Consider the following 22521-nt stretch of genomic DNA (forward strand, 5'->3'; position numbering starts at 1 on the left):
TCCTTCTGAGTAAAGAAACTCAGATTAGAGACAATCAGCGCTGGAACAATAAGACCTATTAGGAAAGCCAGACACACAACTCAGTCTGCTGAAGAAACATACAGTATAAACTGGAGAACAACTTTCCACTAAATGCGCAATATCACGTTATCCTCATTTTTAAAGTTTAAGCATTTTTATTCTTTCATGCCCTTGGTTTTGTAGACAGAACCCCTGCTGGTCCATTGTCCACAAACAGTTCAGGCACTGACCATGGTGATAAGCAGAGACCTTGTTTGATCGCAGGACAGACGGAAAATAATCAATATACTGTACTTTAATAGTTACAGAGCATTATGTTAATTCCTACTAATCCGGCAGATGAAAGAATACAAAGAAATCACATGGTAGCAATGTTTTTGCAGCAGTTGGAGACGTGCCATGCTCCGACAACCTTGGTATTACAATTATTGGGATCATATTGAATATCCAAACAGATCAGATAGCAGGGCCAGAGCGAGCCGCTGTGTACCCCTATTAATAAATGCACAGTATATAAACAATTACTCATTGCTACAAGTTGTTTTTATTTATCACCATATGTTTAATCTTGAAAAAAAAACATAGGTGGTTGTAATGGTTATTAAATAGTACAAGAATGAAGGGTTGTGCACCTGTTTTAATAATGACATGCATTCGATTCCTGTATATATGACTTTACTTGGGGCATTCTGATTCTGACACAACATACACTAGTGAGCAAACAAACAAAAACCTATTAAATGTATATTTCTGTTTATTTAATAGTATGTTCCCAAAACAGTGGAGAGTAGACAGCGCCTCCCCCTACAGGCCGACATGCAGAATACGCTCTGTAGAGAATCATACACATTTATTTGGCAAATGCAGAAATAAACTCACTAAGTGCACAAGTATTAAACGGAGAGCTATACTATGCCAGGCCTGGCAAACATGGACAAGTGGTTGCTGTTGTAATTAAGATAGTTCAGGATTCTTCTCTCCATGTCATTTTTGTATCCATTTTGCTCAAGTATGCGTCTCAGGTACTTCTGGGGAGTTTCCGCAAGGTTCAGTTCATCATCTGTGACCTTCTGAGCCAATTCCTCCATGGAAGGCTGGTCATGCACCTACAGAAGCAAGTTATAGGTTCATTAAATATGGTAAAACAAACTATACAAGTTTATCTAACTCATATAAAACGGATGATCAGCAATCTAAACAATGGCATAAACCTCCAACCACCTTTGTGCCAAAAATTATATTTGCTGACGACAAGATTATATTATCTCCAAAGTGAAACTATTATAGTAAACCAGAAAAGACTATAGGGTCATCGTATGAAAAAGAGTGCTGTAGCCGCTTACCTTAGAAGGGAAAAATGGGAATGGCCTCTTCAAGGGTCAACTCTTACATAAAAGTGTCTAAATATATTTGCAACCCCTTCACTGATTGCAGACAGAGCCCGAACGTAAGATCAAAGCTCTTAAAATATTCAGGTTTCCTTCATTAAAGAAGTTGTCCACTACTTTTACAATTGCCCCAATGTATTTATCCTGTGCCCATAAGTATTTTTGTAATTACCTTCTGTTGTCCTTCTTGCCTGTGAGCAGCGATATCCTTGGCCGCTCACAGGCATCACGTGACCCTGGCTGTAGCCGTCTCTTCCTTCTGCTGATGTCCTGTCAAGTTCCGGTTGCAGCCGGGCATGACATCAGTGACGTGCTCCCCCTGATTGATGGGCTGTGGGCGGGGTTTCCCCGCACGTCACACCCAGCATCCACTGCACGTTTTCCCAATGAATGAGGAGAGGGAAAGCGCATGGTGGATGCTGGGTGTGACGTGAGGGGTAACCCCGCCCACAGCCCAGCATCCACCGCGGGGAGCGCGTCACTGATGTCACGCCTCACTTGACACATGACCTCAGCGGATGTCAGAGCCGGCTGCAGCTGGGGGTCACGTGGCAACAGAAGGTAATTACGAAAATACTTATGGCCACAGGATAAATACAGGGTGGGCCATTTATATGGATACACCTAAATTAAATGGGAATGGTTGGTGATATCAACTTCCTGTTTGTGGCACATTAGTATATGGGAGGGGGAAAACTTTTCCATATGGGTGGTGACCATGGCCATGGCCATTTGAAGTTGGCCATTTTGGAGCCAACTTTATTTTTTTCAATGGGAAGAGGGTCATGTGACATCAAACTTATTGATAATTTCATAAGAAAAACAATGGTGTGCTTGGTTTTAACGTAACTTTATTCTTTCATGAGTTTTTTACAAGTTTATGACCACTTATAAAATGTGTTCAAAGTGCTGCCCATTGTGTTGGATTGTCAATGCAACCCTCTTCTCCCACTCTTGGCACACTGATAGCAACACCGCAGAAGAAATGCTAGCACAGGCTTCCAGTATCAGTTGTTTCAGATGCTGTACATTGGGGCAATTGTAAAAAGTACTGGACAACTCCTTTAATATCAGTCCTGGCCAATCTTTGTATTAGTATCAAATAAATATTCAAATCCCAAACCAGACTATACGCTCACTCTACTCCCAGCTCTAGCATCACAATCTGCGCATTATATATTATGCTGTGGATATTGGTGAAGATTTTTGGGCAGATTTCCCCATTTCCATTGCAAAGGGTGAGACCCGCTCTGATCCAGCACAGTGAATTGGCATGCAGCAAGTCAATATCTGCAGAACTTTTCATCAATGTGTAGATAAAATTTGTTGAAATCTCATCTAATTAGTTGGTATTTTTAATAAGGTGCAGCTATTATGCTCCCAAATCCAGGTGGAGAATCTGCAACAAATTTACGATGTGTGAATGATGCCTTTATTGGAAAAAAAAACAAAAACGCAATTACGCCCACTCAATCATTTTACCTGAATTGTAAAAGCAGCGGAATTTCCACACAAAAAAAGCATTACCATTAGCAATACCATTGAAATCAGGAGTCTGTCTAGTTAACCAGGGTGTTTTAAAGGGAACCTGTCATGTAAAATAACGCTATTAACTTGCAGATATGGAGTTATTCTGCAGGCTAATAGCTTTCTGAGAAAATGAACTTTATATCCCCTGGCAGCCTCGCTCTTTCAGTCACAGGGGTGACACCGTCACGATTTCAGTCACCGCTCAGTGTATAGAGAGCGGCGCTGTAACCGCATCCCCTGCACTGACTGACAGCCAGCTCTAATGCTGAGCCGGCTGTCAGTCAGAGCCAAGGAGTGGTTACAGCAGCTGCTTTCCATTGCACAAAGTGGTGACTGAAATCATGGCGGCGCCAGCCCTGTGACTGAAAGAGCGAGGCTGCCAGGGGATATAAAGTTAATTTCCTCCCAGCAGCGGGGCTCTCAGTATGGGCGCTGCACAGTGTCAGAGCGCTATTTACCACATTATTTTACATGACGGCTTCCTCTAAAAGAGTAATTGCCATTATAATGTATTTAATAAAATAATAGTACACATGAAATTAAGAAACTTTGCAATATACAGTTAGGTCCATATATATTTGGACAGAGACAACATTTTTCTAATTTTGGTTCTAGACATTACCACAATGAATTTTAAACAAAACAATTCAGATGCAGTTGAAGTTCAGACTTTCAGCTTTCATTTGAGGGTATCCACATTAAAATTGGATGAAGGGTTTAGGAGTTTCAGCTCCTTAACATGTGCCACCCTGTTTTTAAAGGGACCAAAAGTAATTGGACAGATTAAATAATAGTAAATAAAATGTACTTGGTTGAAAACCCTTTGTTGGCAATGACTGCCTGAAGTCTTGAACTCATGGACATCACCAGACGCTGTGTTTCCTCCTTTTTGATGCTCTGCCAGGCATTCACTGCGGTGGTTTTCAGTTGCTGTTTGTTTGTGGGCCTTTCTGTCTGAAGTTTAGTCTTTAACAAGTGAAATGCATGCTCAATTGGGTTGAGATCATGTGACTGACTTGGCCATTCAAGAATATTCCACTTCTTTGCTTTAATAAACTCCTGGGTTGCTTTGGCTTTATGTTTTGGGTCATTGTCCATCTGTAGTCTGAAACGACGACCAATCAGTTTGGCTGCATTTGGCTGGATCTGAGCACACAGTATGGCTCTGAATACATCAGAATTCATTCGACTGCTTCTGTCCTATGTCACATCATCAATAAACACTAGTGACCCAGTGCCACTGGCAGCCATGCATGCCAAGCCATCACACTGCCTCCGCCGTGTTTTACAGATGATGTGGTATGCTTTGGATCATGTGCTGTACCACGCCTTCGCCATACTTTTCTCTTTCCATCATTCTGGTAGAGGTTGATCTTGGTTTCATCTGTCCAAAGAATGTTCTTCCAGAACTGTGCTGGCTTTTTTAGATGTTTTTTAGCAAAGTCCAGTCTAGCCTTTTTATTCTTGATGCTTATGAGTGGCTTGCACCGTGCGGTGAACCCTCTGTGTTTACTTTCATGCAGTCTTCTCTTTATGGTAGATTTGGATATTGATACGCCTACCTCCTGGAGAGTGTTGTTCACTTGGTTGGCTGTTGTGAAGGGGTTTCTCTTCACCATGGAGATTATTCTGCGATCATCCACCACTGTTGTCTTCCGTGGGCGCCCAGCTCTTTTTGCATTGATGAGTTCACCAGTGCTCTCTTTCTTTCTCAGGATGTACCAAACTGTAGATTTTTCCACTCCTAATATTGTAGCAATTTTTCAGATGTTTTTTTTCTGTTTTTGCAGCTTAAGGATGGCTTGTTTCACCTGCATGGAGAGCTCCTTTGACCGCATGTTTACTTCACAGCAAAATCTTCCAAATCACCTCAAATCAACTCCAGGCCTTTTATCTGCTTAATTGAGAATAACATAACGAAGGGATTGCCCACACCTGTCCATGAAATAGCCTTGGAGTCAATTGTCCAATTACTTTTGGTCCCTTTAAAAACAGGGTGGCACATGTTAAGGAGCTGAAACTCCTAAACCCTTCTTCCAATTTTAATGTGGATACCCTCAAATGAAAGCTGAAAGTCTGAACTTCAACTGCATCTGAATTGTTTTGTTTAAAATTCATTGTGGTAATGTCTAGAACCAAAATTAGAAAAATGTTGTCTCTGTCCAAATATATATGGACCTAACTGTATTTTATAGAAATCTGCTTCTTCCTCTACTAGGACTGATCTTTCACTTTCAAAATTCTAAATTCACAGGTAAAATCTGTCTTCAGTGAATAGACTTCCCCATTACTGAGATAAGAGATGATAGTTGGTGATCATAAAGTTCTATGGAGAACTGTAACTCATTTCAGGAGAACTTGCAGCAGAATGTCTGTATCTGCCTCCAGCTCCTCCTCCCCTCCACTCGCCATAGAATTTTATCAGCACCAACTGTCATCTCCTCTCTGTGTTATGGAAAAAATTGTCTTCACTGAATACAAATTTTACCAGTAAATTGAGAGTGAAAGATCAAACCTGGAGGAGAAAGAAGCAGATTTATATGGTGAGATATACTACAAAGTTGCATATTTTGCTGTATACTATTGATTTATGAAATAAAAATTAAAACGCTGGTTACTCTTTGTAATACTCTCGGCCTAAACTAGTTAACTGGACAGACTACTGTGGCAGGAAATATAAATTAACTGCAACTTGTTTTTCTTTTATTTTTTAATCTGAGTACAATGCCAAGGAGGTAAGACATCAGCAATGATTTTAGAGAAGCAAATATTGTTGTCCATCAATCTGGGAAGCATAGGGATGAGCAGACCTGTGGACGTTCGGGTTCTGGTACCCGATCCGAACTTTATTCCAAAGTTCGATTTGGGTACCGGAACTTGAACCAGAACCTGAACCCCATTGAAAACAATGAGGGCCCGAAGTTTTGAGCTGGAAAATTCTTTCTCCAATTTGGAGACTATAATTTTACAATGAAAAAGATTATTCACCAGTTGAATACATTCAAGACAGTTGACAACTTGAAAATCTTCCCAATGGAGGACATCTCAGCAAATTCACCCCAAGGTCAGACTGTGCAATGCTCAGAGAAACAACAAAGAGCTACAGCTCCGACTCTAAAGGCCTGTTAGCATGTTAAATGTTCAAGTTCATGACAGTACAATTAGATAAAAACTAAACAAGCATGGCTTGTTTGGACAGCTAACCAGTAAAAAGCCTCTTTTTAAAAAGAACATAGCATCACGTGTGAAGTTTGTACAGTTGAACCTGATCAAAGCACAAGACTTCTGGAACAATGTTCTTTGGATAGATGAGACCAAACGAAGATGTTTGGCTATAATGCCCTGCGCCACACTTGGCAATAACCAAACAGCATATCAGCACAAATGTCTCATACCAACTGTCAAGCATGGTGGTGGAGAGGGTGATGATTTGGGCTTGCTTTGCAGCCACAGGACCTGGGAAACTTCCAGCTATTGAGTCAACCATGAACTCCACTGTACCAAATACCCAAGTATTCTATAATCAAATGTGACGCCATCCATCCAACACCTAAAGCTTGGCCTAAACTGGGTGATGCAACAGAAAATGATCCCAAGCACGCAGCAAATCTACAGCAGAATGGCTGAAAAAAAGAAACAATCAATTTGTACAATGGCCCAGTCACAGTGCAGACCTCAACACAACTGAAATGCTGTTGTGAGACCTTAAAAGAACTTTGCTTAACTGAATGCCCACAAGACCCCAATGAACTTAAGCAACGTTGTAAAGAAGAGTGGGCCAAATTTACTCCAAAACGATGTGAGAGACTGATAAAAGTCAGCCTTCTACAATCTATTGATTCTTGGGGTGTACTCATTTTTTCTCACACTGCTTCTAGATTTGGGACTAGTTTTTGTTAAATAATAACACGGTATAAAACTGTCATGTGTTCATCTGTATTTACCTAATTGTAAGACCTAAGGACCAGATGTTTTGTTTTTTCTTTCATTATGCCTTGATTTGTAAAATGATAGAATTCCATTAGGGTGTACTTAGTTTTTCTTATGACTCCACACATAGTAAAATATAAAGTATTTTATAACTGTCACAAGCACCGGGTGTGATCTGTTGTACCTACACACCACAAACGACAAAATTCTGTGATTAGCCATTGATGAATACGTCTTTGTGATACCTAGCCAATCCTTTGCCGTGTCTTCACTGAGCTCCTTTTGAAAAACTATCAAGTTTTGGGGATTTTCTTCCATTGCCAAATTCTGAACACCATCATTTTTTTTTATTATTCAGTTGAGGTTGCTGACCCAAGCAGTTTTCACTGGTAGCATTTTGGGGAACATACAACTTTTTTTTCACTTTTTTGGGAAAAGAGATGAACAGTTTATGTGTTTCCTTGCTTTATTTCTGCATAAAAGGAGAAAAGGATATAACAATTTCTTCATCTTCTTTTCTTCTCCTTCACTGAAAGGACACAGGGAATAACTATACCATGAAGACAAGACTATTTTTCAGAATTTCCGATGGATCTAACAATATAGTAAGTATCTTGGCACTACGTAAAAGGTCTCGGCAAAACTAACAAGAAACAATAAAAACATGAGTGAAAATTAATCCTTGGCCCTCAAGTCACAGAATGCAAGTGTATAAAAGGTGCAATAGTGAAATAATAAGAGTTTATCAGCACGCGGAATATGCCTAATTGATAGTCAAAGCAGAGGATCAGGGAGTATAGAGGCCGGCTGGAGATGGCTGTGTGCACGCCCGGGGCTATGTTTAACATATCTGTGATAAAACATAAAGGAAGAACCTGTTTGGGGAAGATGGGGAAACAGTGACAGAAAATGCATTAACGTCTACAACTATTATGGGTTTTGACACAGAACAGAAGGAAATGAACATTTTGTAGGAAACGGTCCTGGTTTTGAGTTGCAACCATCAACTACAGACAATAAGGGTAAAGGGCAAGGATGATGCATCTACTCAACTTCCAGCAGGTGGACCATGGGTTAAATGTCTAGTACATAAAAGAGCAAGGATGTCACTGGATCTCCGATGTGTGCGATTCATTCTGGGAGATCCCAAAATTGATATTTTTCTAAATGCAAAAAAATTATTGAGTTCATGGAACTGATGCAGATATTTTATCCCAATCATTTTTTTATCATTGTGCTGACATAGAATAAAACGCACTGAATCTAATGAAATCTCACCAGAAAGAGGTAAATGAAGGATATAAAAATCTGGAGAGAAAGAAAAAAAATGCATTAACATGTACAGGAGTCAGACGGAAAGTGCACGCTATTAAAAGTGACTGGATTAGTGCCTTAAGTATCCACAGTGCGATGGCTGACTGTAAACTACAGAAATAGATGGGACTGTGCAGTCATTTCTGAGACAGGGAAACAAAGTGTTATTCATCTTTGTCCTCAGGATAGCAAATGCTCAGTCCTGCATTACAAATGTAGAGATTTGGGATCACCGTCCCTCTAATAAAGGATGCTTGGCTGCTCTGTAAAAATGACTATGTCTCAAGGGAGGCAGCAAGCTGAACATCCGCATGTACTACCAAGAGGATGGTAATAGCTGGCATCAGACGTGGAGGCAGCTGGTCCAGCATCTTCACAGCAGGAGCTAAATGTGCTTGGTGGCTGTGGCTATCTGAGAGGATTAGCTGACGTTCTTGTGTGTGCACATGGGCACCTTCACTGCCATATTAGCAAATAGTAAGAACCCAATACCTGACCCCTAATCACATCCTGTGCACAAAAGATCCGCACCTTTCTGGCACCATCCGAATAATACAATGTATGTATAGGTCATGGCTTGTCCGCATGCATTAAGGCTAATATTTCCTAAATAAGAAGTCATGTCATGATTAGTGATATGTTACCAAGGAAGTCATGACTGGCAATAGAGAGGGGTGCTCAATGGGCACATGGTCATTTTACTTACAAACTCTTTGGGGTGCATTTGTAGCATTTTGATCATTCTGAATCTAATTTATATTTTCTCTTTAATGAGGACGTGTCACCAGGTCAACAGTGGCCAGTTTTTGTTCTTTTTTTATTCACATTACTCTCCTGAGTATTCTGCTTTTTGTTTGTTTTTTCTTTTTTAAATCCGCCATACGATTCTAGAGACATGAGTTGTTGTTTTTTATATATATATATACAGTGCTAATTTTTATGGTCTTTACAATGGGGCGTGGCTCACAGGATTCTCTGGGGACGTGTCTTTAGGCTGCTCTACAGCATTACCGTTAGCCTCACCTCTTAGTAAAGACTATAAACATCAATACCAAGTAAAATGGCCCATATCCCTGGAACCATATGACGGAATAAATAAAATCAGAAAATTCAGGGGATCAAAATAAAATAGGTGCAAAAGCTGGCCACTTTTTTACTTGGTGACCGGTCCTGTTTAAAGGGGTATTTCAGTCTAAATACCACCTATTTTTTATATAGGGAAAACTGTTAAAAAGGTTGTCTGATCTTAAACTACAAGTCAGCAGTCATTCTATGTGCTCTATGTGACTGCAGACTTGTGAATCATCACATCACGTACACTGAGCACTGTGAGGATTCTCCGGGAGAGGGCAGTCATGTGACCACAAGTATGCGATTTATATGTATGCCACATTCCGACTAGACTGTGTCCGGCCTCCTTAATATATTAGCATTGAACAAGGTCGCGCACATCTAGTCTAGCATGTGACCGCATGTATACAATTCACATACTTGCGGCCACACGCCCGCCGCTCCCATTACACACGATGTGAGGATTCACAAGGCTGCAGTCACATTGAGTGACTGCAGACTTGTAGCCTAAGGCCGGACAATTCCTTTAGGGCCTATTTATATGGACAAAGCCAGTATTCTTTGACTATATACATGTTACTCATTTATTTCACTGTTCACACAGGCCAATAATCCTGGGTGGGGACAGAAGTAATGTTCTGTCCTCATGCAGCATGCATGGTTTCAGTAACATATCCCCCTGGTTATATGGGGCAATCTGCTACCGACAACGATCATGAATTATATAAGCAGCCCATGAATGAGCGTTTTGCTTGTTTGATCGCTGATCATCTTCATGCTAACATGAGTCAATGATAGGGAACAAGTGTTCTTATGCATGTTTGTCAATTATTTGCCCATGTAATTTGGTCTTTAGATCAGTGTGGGATCCACGGCTTGTTTTACTGTTTTCCTCTGGCCACAAAATTGCTGCAATGAGGAGTAGCATACGTCCTGCTGCTATGCTTGATATATGTGTATCTTCAGTGCCATAGACTTAATAGAGCGCAAAGTGGATGTAGCTCCTCTAAGCTGCAGACGTGCTGCCGGGAGAGTCCAAACTATGGGTCCCACACTGATCTACCCATCAATAAATATGTGATACACCATTTGGACCAGAATAGTCCAATAGTGAAGCCCATGTGCAGCCCATGTGCAGCCCATGTGAAGCCCATGTGCAGCCCATGTGAAGCCCATGTGCAGCCCATGTGAAGCCCATGTGCAGCTCATGTGAAGCCCATGTGCAGCTCATGTGAAGCCCATGTGCAGCCCATGTGAAGCCCATGTGCAGCCCATGTGAAGCCCATGTGCAGCCCATGTGAAGCCCATGTGCAGCCCATGTGAAGCCCATGTGCAGCCCATGTGAAGCCCATGTGTAGGCCATGTGTAGGCCATGTGCAGGCCATGTGAAGCCCATGTGCAGCCCATGTGCAGCCCATGTGCAGCCCATGTGAAGCCCATGTGCAGCCCATGTGCAGCCCATGTGCATCCCATGTGAAGCCCATGTGCAGCTCATGTGCAGCTCATGTGAAGCCCATGTGCAGCCCATGTGCAGCTCATGTGAAGCCCATGTGCAGCCCATGTGAAGCCCATGTGCAGCCCATGTGAAGCCCATGTGCAGCCCATGTGAAGCCCATGTGAAGCCCATGTGCAGCCCATGTGAAGCCCATGTGCAGCCCATGTGAAGCCCATGTGCAGCCCATGTGCAGCCCATGTGAAGCCCATGTGAAGCCCATGTGCAGCCCATGTGCAGCCCATGTGAAGCCCATGTGCAGCCCATGTGAAGCCCATGTGCCGCCCATGTGCAGCTGGCATATTACTAAAAACGCTAATCTGCTTGGGCAAGTCTATAGCCTTCTCCATCACCATCTCTGCAACAGGTAGCAATGGATTCATCCCTGTAATAAATCATCATCTGACTTCACCGAAATCTGCCCGCAATGTTTCCAATTGGCTCTGATGACATATTTTCGTTTTCACACTGGAAAACATTTCAGAAACCTTAATTACTGCTAAAAGCCATACTGCTCTCCACTTAATGATGTTTCCCATTTAGGAATAAGCACATGTAACTCTATACTAATGACCCCTATGTTTTATTGTGAAGAATGGGTGCCAAATTGTTCCATCTGTATTAGACTTTTACCCTTTGTTATTGCTGAACATTTAAAGAACCACTGCCATCAAAAGGAAGATGAAAAGTGAGTTCATTCATATATAAATGTATCGAGAAGCTCTTTTCATAGCTTAGTTTAATCACATGGTATTAGTATATAGGTTCACCTATCAGGAGGCAGAAACACTTTACAGAGCAGCTTTAACAAAGGTGAACTTAGTAGCCGTTCACAATATAATGCTCCAGTTGTAGTCAGCTGGTTAAGACAGTATGAAGTCCAGAAATTGTAGCTCTGGGTGCTGTATGGCGGGGGTGCACACACTTTATCAGCACCTCATATATGTTCTTGTTTTCCTTACAGCTGCACGTTCAAATCAAACTCCAGAAATGTAGCTACTAGTGTCATTTATTACACCAGTGACATTTATTCTTTAAGTCGGGTCCCTTAAATGTGATTTTACAAGTTGCTTGGTACAATATACAGTTGAAACCAGAAGTTTACATACACTATATAAAAAGACACATATACATGTTTTTCTCAATATCTGACATGAAATCAGAATAAACCTTTCCCGTGTTAGGTCTGCTAGGATTACCATCATTTTTAATATTTGCCAAAAGCCAGAGTAATGAGAGAGAATGTTTTAAGGCATTTATATTACTTACTGCAAAGTCAAAAGTTTACATACATTTCATTAGTATTTGGTACCATTGCCCTTAAACTGAATGACTGAGGTCAAACTTTTGGGAGATCCTTCCACAAGCTTCTCACAATAGCTGGTGGGAATTTGGGCCCATTCCTCCTGACAAAACTGGTGTAACTGGTCCAGGTTTGTAGGTCGCCTTGCTCGCACCTGCCTTTTCAGCTTTGCCCATACATTTTCAATAGGATTGAGATCAGGGCTTTGTGATGGCCACTCCAAAACATTGACTTTGGTGTCCTTAAGCCACTTCGTTACCATTTTGTCAGTATGCTTCAGGTCATTGTCCACTTGAAAGACCCATTTTGGCCCAAGCTTTAACTTCCTGGCTGATGTCTTCAGATGTTGCTTCAGTATTGGCACATAATCTTCTTTTCTCATGATGCCATCTATTTTGTGAAGTGCACCAGTCCCTCCTGCAGCAAAACAACCCCACAACAAGATGCTGCCACCACTGTGTTTCACAGTTGGGATGGTGTTCTTAGGCTTCCAAGCTTCTCTCTTTTTCCTCCAAACGTAACAATGGTCATTATTCCCAAAAAGTTCAGTTTTAGTTTCATCAGACCACAGGACATGTCTCCAAAAATTAGTCTTTTTTTCCTGTGTGCATTTGCAAACATTAATCTGGCTTTTTTCTGTTTCTTTTGGAGTAATGGCTTCTTCCTGGCAGAGTGGCCTTTTAGCCCATGTTGATACAGTACTTGTTTCACTGTGGTTATTGACACAATCTTACCGGCTTCTGCCTTCATCTTCACAAGGTCTTTTGCTTTTGTCCTTGGATTGATATGCACATGTGGGACCAAAGCACGTTCATCTCTGGGACACAGAACCCATGTCCTTCCTGAGCGGTATGATGGCTGGATATTCCCATCTAGTTTGTACTTGCGTATAATTGTTTGTACAGATGAATAAGGCACCTTCAGATATCTTGAAATTGTAGTCAAGAATGAGCCAGACTTGTGCAAGTCCACAATTCTCTTCCTTATATCTTGGCTGATTTCTTTAGACTTTCCCATGATGCTACACAAAGAAGCAGTGTGTTTCAGGTGTGCATTAAAACACATCTACAGGTGTGTCTCTAATTAACTCAAATATTGCCAAAGAACCTATCAGAAGCTTCCAAACACATGACATCATCATATGGGCAGTCCAGAATTGTTTAAAGGCATTGTAATCTTAGTGTATGTAAACTTTTTACTTTGCTGTAAGTAATAAAAATGCCTTAAAACATTCTCTCTCATTATTCTGACATTTGGTAAATATTAAAAATTATGGTAATCCTAATTGACCTAAAACGAGAAAGGTTTATTCTGATTTCATGTCAGATATTGAGAAAACATGCATATGTGTATTTTTATATAGTGTATGTAAACTCTGGTTTCAACAATATATAGGCTTTAGACACCACAGGCAATAAAATGGTTGGATGTAACTAAGCGGCACAGACGTGACCAAAATGATGCTCTTCTGTAACATCACTTCTTGCACCGCAGCTATTGGCAGATGCTGCACCTCCCAGACTTCCTGCACTGCAGCTATTGGCAGATGCTGCACCTCCCAGACTTCCTGCACTGCAGCTATTGGAGGGAGCTGCACCTCCCAGACTTCCAGCACTGCAGCTATTGGAGGGAGCTGCACCTCCCAGACTTCCTGCTCTGCAGCTATTGGAGGGAGCTGCACCTCCCAGACTTCCAGCACTGCAGCTATTGGAGGGAGCTGCACCTCCCAGACTTCCTGCAGAGGGGGCTGCTCCTCCCAGACTTCCTGCACTGCAGCTATTGGAGGGAGCTGCACCTCCCAGACTTCCTGCACTGCAACTATTGGCGGACGCTGTACCTCCCAGACTTCCTGCACTGCAGCTATTGGCGGAAGCTGCACCTCCCACACGTCTTGCTCCGCTGCCCTGTGCACACGAGTCTAGTTCCAAATGCAGAAGGCAAAAAAGAGGCAACAAGTCAAATGAATGTAGGTGGTGAGCAGAGCAAAAAATCTGTAAGATCAGATTTCAGTTAATAGCTGCAAAATAGGAAATGAAGTTAGAGAAGGGGATGCCTTTTTGGCAACTTCTCCAGTACAGCCCAGTCATATTATTTCATATGCTGTGGAAGCAAACCTGTAATACTTATCATGGTACCTGATCTGCAAATGGGATGTCAAAGAGCAGGATGAGCTGATCAAACTAATATACATTTTTGTGAGAAATTTCAGTAAAATTTGCATTTTATTCATTTAAATCCCCTCTGTTTGTATGCTTGATTCCTATTCAGGGATTTTAGTCTGCCCTTGTATGACTGTGCATGCAGCAATAGCTGTCAATTACTGAATAGGACCGCCCACTGGACTGCTAGGTATACAAACACCAGAGATTTCAGTGAATAAAATACTAGCTATACAGAATCTTGTGCAACAAACCAATATATTATTTTGCTCAGCTTCTTCTCTATACCATGCCGTCTATAGACCAAAATCCATGTACAACATGACAGGTTCTCTTAAAATGCCTTTTAGTGAATTGAGAATCTTGAAAACTTGTACTTGAGGGTATACAGTGAAGGAATTAATAGCGCTGGTATAGTATATGCCCCTAGAAGGAATATTTTAATAATATGGGAAAATGTACCCAGATTTTCATTTTAAATAAGATTGTGAAATAAAAGTTTTTTATAGGTGGCTTGACTTATGTCAATAATTTCTCTTCTCAGTCAATAGGTCATGGAGGTCAGATAAAACTCATATCTGTTATGACAGAGAAGGAAATGTTCCATTTTTGGGGGTTTCTTGTACTTTTTACTTTCCTGTCCTTTCAAAGTACCACTATTCCAATTATCTTATCCATGTCAGGTCACACAACAATAACACAAGCTATATAATCATGTTTGTATGGTGACGGTCCTGGTAGTGGGAGAAATTAGTTATTATGTGGATCAGATGTGACCTGCAACAAAACCTAGACACGGCAGCAAAGTACAACAGTTACTCTGAAACTGATTTCCCTGAACTTCTTCGCAAGGATGGACAGGTAACATCATTCCAAGACCTCAACAAGTATGAAAGTACGGCATGACTATAGGGATCAAAAAGAGATATGGTGCCGAAAAGCAAAGCTATAACTTGGCCATACTGCAAAATCTGTAACAAGGACCTCCACCTGCCAAATGGCATTTATAATGCTGGTGTCATCTTATGTGGCAGAGCTCCGGCTACTATTTCTACACCCTCTAAAACTGTACACGTGCCACTAAGAAGAGGGCTCTGGCAAGGGATTCATGAGACCAGATACTACATGAGGTTAATATGGTGCCCTCATGGCTATTGCCTTGTACTGGCAAACCTTAAGCCACCTGGAACAGGAGGAATTTGTGTTCATTTACCACTTGGCTGAGAGATCAATTATTGGGAAGAGGTCATCGGCATTGGAAATTGTGGAGGTAGATGGTGGCACAAAGATGTCAATCAATGGGGGAGCGTTAAATGGCAGATAAGGAAGCAGGGAGACGCATAGATCCATCAGATCACTCGGTGCCATTATCATTAATAGGTGATCCTTTGAATAACTATTGAGAAGTCTGGATTTCCAACAGGTTATTAGTTTTTTGAGGGAGGGGCTCCATTGGATATAATGATTTTCAACAAGCACTACTTATGAAGTAAACTACTTTAAAGTAACGTTTCAGAATGATCTGTCTTGTGTGTGCCCATGAGAATAACACTATCCTTGGCCATCATATGACTTATATCATGTATTTTCACCAGTTTTCCCCTCTGCTGACCACATCTTCTGCATTTAACTATGAGCTTGTGGGAGAAGACTAGCAGCTGTGATGTCTTCCATAAACAGCACACAAATGGATTCTTGCTCTTCTTTCCTTAGTAATCATACACACAAAGCAGCCGTAACTTAGAGGAAATTATACAGCAGTACTGAGCTGTGCAGATGTGAATCCAGCTATGGGGTGATGTAAAAGGCTTGTTAGAAAGCTCAGCACAATCTTTATGTGTCCCCTAAGCTTGTTTTCTCACTCTGCTCTTCACTCTTCCTTTTTCCATAGAATATAATATGATACCTCACGTTGCTGGCAGTCAGTCTTGTCTTGAGGAAGAAGAGATGAGCTGTTTATTTTAGAGAGGATGACAAGTTAAGGAAGTAGAGGAAGGGGAAAATGTGTTTCATAAGTGGGGAAGTAAGCAGAATATCTTGATAAGATACAGTACAGACCAAAAGTTTGGACACACCTTCTCATTTAAAGATTTTTCTGTATTTTCATGACTATGAATATTGTACATTCACACTGAAGGCATCAAAACTATGAATTAACACATGTGGAATTATATACTTAACAAAAAAGTGTGAAACAACTGAAAATATGTCTTATATTCTAGGTTCTTCAAAGTAGCCACCTTTTGCTTTGATGACTGCTGACGACTAAACGCAAACCGGATGGAAGAGCATGCCGCTGCTAGATGCTGTGGTAGCCATGCAGGTTCAGTATGCCTTCAGTTTTGAATAAATCCCCAACAGTGTCACCAGCAAAGCACCCCCACACCATCACATCTCCTCCTCCATGCTTCACGGTGGGAACCAGGCATGTAGAGTCCATGTGTTCACCTTTTCTGCGTCGCACAAAGACACAGTGGTTGGAACCAAAGATCTCAAATTTGGACTCATCAGACCAAAGCACAGATTTCCACTGGTCTAATGTCTATTCCTTGTGTTCTTTAGCCCAAACAAGTCTCTTCTGCTTGTTGCCTGTCCTTAGCAGTGGTTTCCTAGCAGCTATTTTACCATGAAGGCCTGCTGCACAAAGTCTCCTCTTAACAGTTGTTGAAGAGATGTGTCTGCTGCTAGAACTCTGTGTGGTATTGACCTGGTCTCTATTCTGAGCTGCTGTTAACCTGCGATTTCTGAGGCTGGTGACTCGGATAAACTTATCCTCAGAAGCAGAGGTGACTCTTGGTCTTCCTTTCCTGGGGCGGTCCTAATGTGAGTCAGTTTCTTTGTAGCGCTTGATGGTTTTTGCAACTGCACTTGGGGACACTTTCAAAGTTTGCCCAATTTTTCGCACTGACTGACCTTCATTTCTTAAAGTAATGATGGCCACTCGTTTTTCTTTACTTAGCTGCTTTTTTCTTGCCATAATACAAATTCTAACAGTCTATTCAGTAGGACTATCAACTGTGTATCCACCAGACTTCTGCACAACACAACTGATGGTCCCAACCCCATTTATAAGGCAAGAAATCCCACTTATTAAACCTGACAGGGCACACCTGTGAAGTGAAAACCATTTCCGGTGACTATCTCTTGAAGCTCATCAAGAAAATACCAAGAGTGTGCAAAGCAGTCATCAAAGCAAAAGGTGGCTACTTTGATGAACCTAGAATATAAGACATATTTTCAGTTGTTTCACACTTTTTTGATAAGTATATAATTCCACATGTGTTAATTCATAGTTTTGATGCCTTCAGTGTGAATGTACAATTTTCATAGTCATGAAAATACAGAAAAATCTCTAAATGAGGTGTGTCCAAACTTTTGGTCTGTACTGTATATTACAATATATCATAGTCACCTGGAATATTGATTTATGCAAAGTTTGTTTAAACTGCAGGTAAGTTTCCTTTTAACAATATACAAATTTATGAAGCATGTACGTTTTTCTGAAGCATCTCCTGCTATAGAGAATTCATCAAAACCATCCACATTTGTGAGTTTATCCATCTCACAGCAAAATCTCTATATAATTATGTTAGTCTGAAGCTAATATGTATTGCTGCAGGCTCACATAATCCAGAACAAAGTGGCCTGTCCTAACGAGCTGTGAAGCACTAGGACAAAGTTACGCCTCTTAGAGAACAGGAGATATTAGTGATTTTTCTTACTTTCTTGGATGCTAGGATTTCGCGCACCTCTTGCTGGAAATCAATAAAGCGATCGTGATAGATGGCCATGCACCACGCTTCCATGAAGTAGCTGTTTGAAAAGAAGAAGAAATTGAGTTATCCAGTGAACCTTTCATTAACAGCTAATAAAGTATTTACCTGATTTTTTTCCCCCTTTTTTTTTGCTTTCATAATTTACAGCTCAGGGCCCATCAGGATCGTTTGTTCATAAAATGCCTCCCCATAACAGCATGGTCAATCAATTTTTTTAATGGATGTTCCTGATGTACAGCCAGCTCTGGTAATTACATTTAAAGTGGCTTAATTCAGAGCTGTAGCAAGACCCAGTGAAGAATCCTGATTTTATCAGAATTTAAAAGCCTGAAGACCTGTGAGGGACCATGTCTCCATTATCCGGTCTCATTTGAGAAAAGCAGATTGTAGGATTAACTGAACTGGTGCATAAACAAATTAAATTTGTGTAGACAATGACACAAATGTTGTTCAGCATTAAGGTCTGAGGATTAATACATGACAGAAAAACAGGCCGCCGTAGTGCCGCAGAGCCGCATTGCTCCTCTAATTCACAACTTTCTAGTTTTGTGCCAGCTATCCGTTATATAAGCATTATAATGCATGTACAAACATGTGTGCTTCCAGGTCTGTAACCACAAGTCCTGGCGGACGGTCATGCAGACACAATGTGAGATATAACCCTCATAGAGGGGCTTCATTGACACTTTTTTGCTCATAATGAGGGGCAGATTTGTTTGTTTTTTTCCTGATAATTACTAAGTGATAAATCAATATTCAGTGTCCTGAAAACAACTCAACTACTATTTAATTATAATATATTTACTTAATAAAGCGACATCCTTCAAGTCCTGTACATGCAAACCCTCAATTACCAGATAAAACTGACTGTATTAGCGGCCTTGTAAATATACAGGAGGTCTAATTAGTATGAGGATAAGTATATCCGCTTCCATAAGGAGGTTAGTATGAATGGGAATTAGCAAATTCTCCCGCATCGCTCTCGTCTCTAATAGGACTCGTTCACACGAGCGCATTGTATGGACGTCTGCTGTCAGAGGTAAAATTGGACCGCACACCTATAACACGCTGACAGCACACTGACCCATTGTATTCAATATGGCTGTGTAGATTACATTTTATTCACATTCACTGAGTGTCCGTATGCAAAAATCGCAGCCTGCACAATTTTCTTCCATATTTCAGATGAGACTGGCCTATTGAAGTTTAAGGTTGCGCAAAAAAAAAAAAAATCAGATCCCATACAGATAATACCTATAGAATCAGATTTGTATGACTACATTGTTATTCTTAACATAATCTCTGTATTTGTATTAACATATAAATACAGATGTCACACGGATGTAAAAAACGCACAAGAATGACACGTGGATGTAAAAAACGGAGACACACGGATGACATGTGGATGTAAAAAATGGAGACACACGGATGACACATGGATGTAATACAGGTGATAATACGGATAAAAATTATCTGAGTTTTCTGGTGGAAAATAAACAATTTTTCATACACTTGACATACAGCAGCTTGTGAGAATTTTCCTGTTTAGGCTCTTTATAGGATAAAAATAAAACAATAGTGATGGACATGGTGACACTTCAAAGGAACGTCCTCCGAAAATGATGGCGATGCACTGTGCACTGCCAATGCAATTTTGCCAAAAAGCAGCTTCATGGCCAGCAAAACATTTCATTTATTGTCACGGCTTAGTCAGTGAAACAGCAGTTTTCTGGCAAAATCAAGTAAGGGTCAATGCCATCCTGTTCGGTAAGTCTTAAGAATGTACTTAAAGGGACTGTTTAATGAGGATAACCTCTATTTAGTAATAAGGTTGTCGTAGCTTTAGACGTCTCCAGTGATCAGCTGTTATTACCAATCTCCAATGCCGTGTATGAAGAGGTCCATATGAAAAACAGCTGCAATTTGTATGTGGCTCTCTGCTTTCATTACTAGAGCGGGTCCTAATAAGACTTTTCTTCATAAGAAATTTCCTTTAAATTTAAAAAATAATGAATTTCCTGTTCACATTGTATACCTAGGCCACAGTAATAGCATTACTGCATATACAATAAATATTCTAAAACCTGGAGATAACAGAGCAGGAGAAGGACTTTGGTATTCTGGGAGTAGCAGTACTCAATGTCAAGCAGCAGCTGCAAAAGTAAATAGGATTTTATGAAGGATGATAAGAGATATAAAACCTGTCTTTTCCCAATATTATTACCCCTCTATAAATCCCTAGTAAGGCCACATCTAGAACATGATATTTAGTTTTGGGTTCCACAAGGTAAAATGGATATAGGAGAAGTAGAGGTGGCTTCTAGTAATCAACAAAATTATTAAATGGGATATGAAGTATCTTAAATGTGAACTTTTTAATAAATATTTGTCATTTAATACAAAAAACTGGCATAGGATTTTATTATTCCAAAAACTGTACATTGACCACGTGTAGAGGAAAGGTGTTTTAGACAACAATACAGTGAAGGGTCTTTACAGTTATAGTAGTCAGTCTTTGGAATGCTCTACACTAACAGGTAAAAATTGCAGATACTGTGACAGCATTCAGAAATGGGGCTAGATGCCTATATAACCACAGATGATGTATTATAAGTAACATAGCACTGAAAAATGAATCTGAGAAAGCTTCAATCTGTGTAACAATACCTCTTAATATGTACAATCAAACTACATTTTTTTGTTATGAATCCAATCTTTTTTTTTTCATGCAGTTATAACATCATGTGTAAAAACAGATGTTTTGTTTAGTTTATACAGTACAGACCAAAAGTTTGGACACACCTTCTCATTTAAAGATTTTTCTGTATTTTCATGACTTTGAAAATTGTACATTCACACTGAAGGCATCAAAACTATGAATTAACACAGGTGGAATTATATACTTAACAAAAAAGTGTGAAACAACTGAAAATATGTCTTATATTCTAGGTTCTTCAAAGTAGCCACCTTTTGCTTTGATGACTGCTTTGCACACTCTTTGCATTCTCTTGATGAGCTTCAAGAGGTAGTCACCGGAAATGGTCTTCCAACAATCTTGAAGGAGTTACCAGAGATGCTTAGCACTTGTTGGCCCTTTTGCCTTCACTCTGTGGTCCAGCTCACCCCAAACCATCTCGATTGGGTTCAGGTCTGGTGACTGTGGAGGCCAGGTCATCTGGCGTAGCACCCCATCACTCTCCTTCTTGGTCAAATAGCCCTTACACAGCCTGGAGGTGTGTTTGGGGTCATTGTCCTGTTGAAAAATAAATGATGGTCCAACTAAAAGCAAACCGGATGGAATAGCATGCCGCTGCAAGATGCTGTGGTAGCCATGCTGGTTCAGTATGCCTTCAATTTTGAATAAATCCCCAACAGTGTCACCAGCAAAGCACCCCGACACCATCACACCTCTTCCTCCATGCTTCACGGTGGGAACCAGGCATGTAGAGTCCATCCGTTCACCTTTTCTGCGTCGCACAAAGACACGGTGGTTGGAACCAAAGATCTCAAATTTGGACTCATCAGACCAAAGCACAGATTTCCACTGGTCTAATGTCCATTCCTTGTGTTCTTTAGCCCAAACAAGTCTCTTCTGCTTGTTGCCTGTCCTTATCAGTGGTTTCCTAGCACCTATTTTACCATGAAGGCCTGCTGCACAAAGTCTCCTCTTAACAGTTGTTGTAGAGATGTGTCTGCTGCTAGAACTCTATGTGGCATTGACCTGGTCTCTAATCTGAGCTGCTGTTAACCTGCGATTTCTGAGGCTGGTGACTCGGATAAACTTATCCTCAGAAGCAGAGGTGACTCTTGGTCTTCCTTCCCTGTGGCAGTCCTCATGTGAGCCAGTTTCTTTGTAGCGCTTGATGGTTTTTGCAACTGCACTTGGGGACACTTTCAAAGTTTTCCCAATTTTTCGGACTGACTGACCTTCATTTCTTAAAGTAATGATGGCCACTCGTTTTTCTTTACTTAGCTGCTTTTTTCTTGCCATAAAACAAATTCTAACAGTCTATTCAGTAGGACTATCAGCTGTGTATCCACCTGACATCTGCACAACACAACTGATGGTCCCAACCCCATTTATATGGCAAGAAATCCCACTTATTAAACCTGACAGGGCACACTTGTGAAGTGAAAACCATTTCCGGTGACTACCTCTTGAAGCTCATCAAGAGAATGCCAAGAGTGGGCAAAGCAGTCATCAAAGCAAAAGGTGGCTACTTTGAAGAACCTAGAATATAAGACATATTTTCTTTTGTTTCACACTTTTTTGTTAAGTATATAATTCCACATGTGTTAATTCATAGTTTTGATGCCTTCAGTGTGAATGTACAATTTTCAAAGTCATGAAAATACAGAAAAATCTTTAAATGAGAAGTTGTGTCCAAACTTTTGGTCTGTACTGTATATATACGCTGCTCAAAAAAATAAAGGGAACACTCAAATAACACATCCTAGATCTGAATGAATGAAATATTCTCATTGAAAACTTTGTTCTGTACAAAGTTGAATGTGCTGACAATAAAATCATCAATGG

The 22521-nt window shown here is 40.6% G+C and overlaps 1 protein-coding gene across 3 annotated transcripts in view; it reads right to left on the reverse strand.

Moving 5' to 3' along the window:
• Nucleotides 1-581: 581 nt before the first annotated feature.
• Nucleotides 582-22521, reverse strand: part of CFAP61 (cilia and flagella associated protein 61) — a 423133-nt gene continuing 401193 nt past the window's right edge. For 2 of the 3 annotated variants that reach the window (XM_073672462.1, XM_073672463.1), the window contains 2 exons: nucleotides 17931-18021; nucleotides 582-1127 (listed from right to left, as the gene is read on the reverse strand). In XM_073672462.1, coding sequence (XP_073528563.1) covers nucleotides 927-1127; nucleotides 17931-18021 — 292 coding nt within the window. In that variant the 3' untranslated portion in view covers nucleotides 582-926. The remainder of the gene's footprint in view (nucleotides 1128-17930; nucleotides 18022-22521) is intronic. The other variant, XM_073672461.1, reaches the window with a different exon arrangement.

Source organism: Phyllobates terribilis, unplaced genomic scaffold (genome assembly GCF_046119375.1).
Source record: "Phyllobates terribilis strain yellow unplaced genomic scaffold, ASM4611937v1 Scaffold_3__8_contigs__length_932513732, whole genome shotgun sequence".
NCBI lineage: Eukaryota > Metazoa > Chordata > Amphibia > Anura > Dendrobatidae > Phyllobates > Phyllobates terribilis.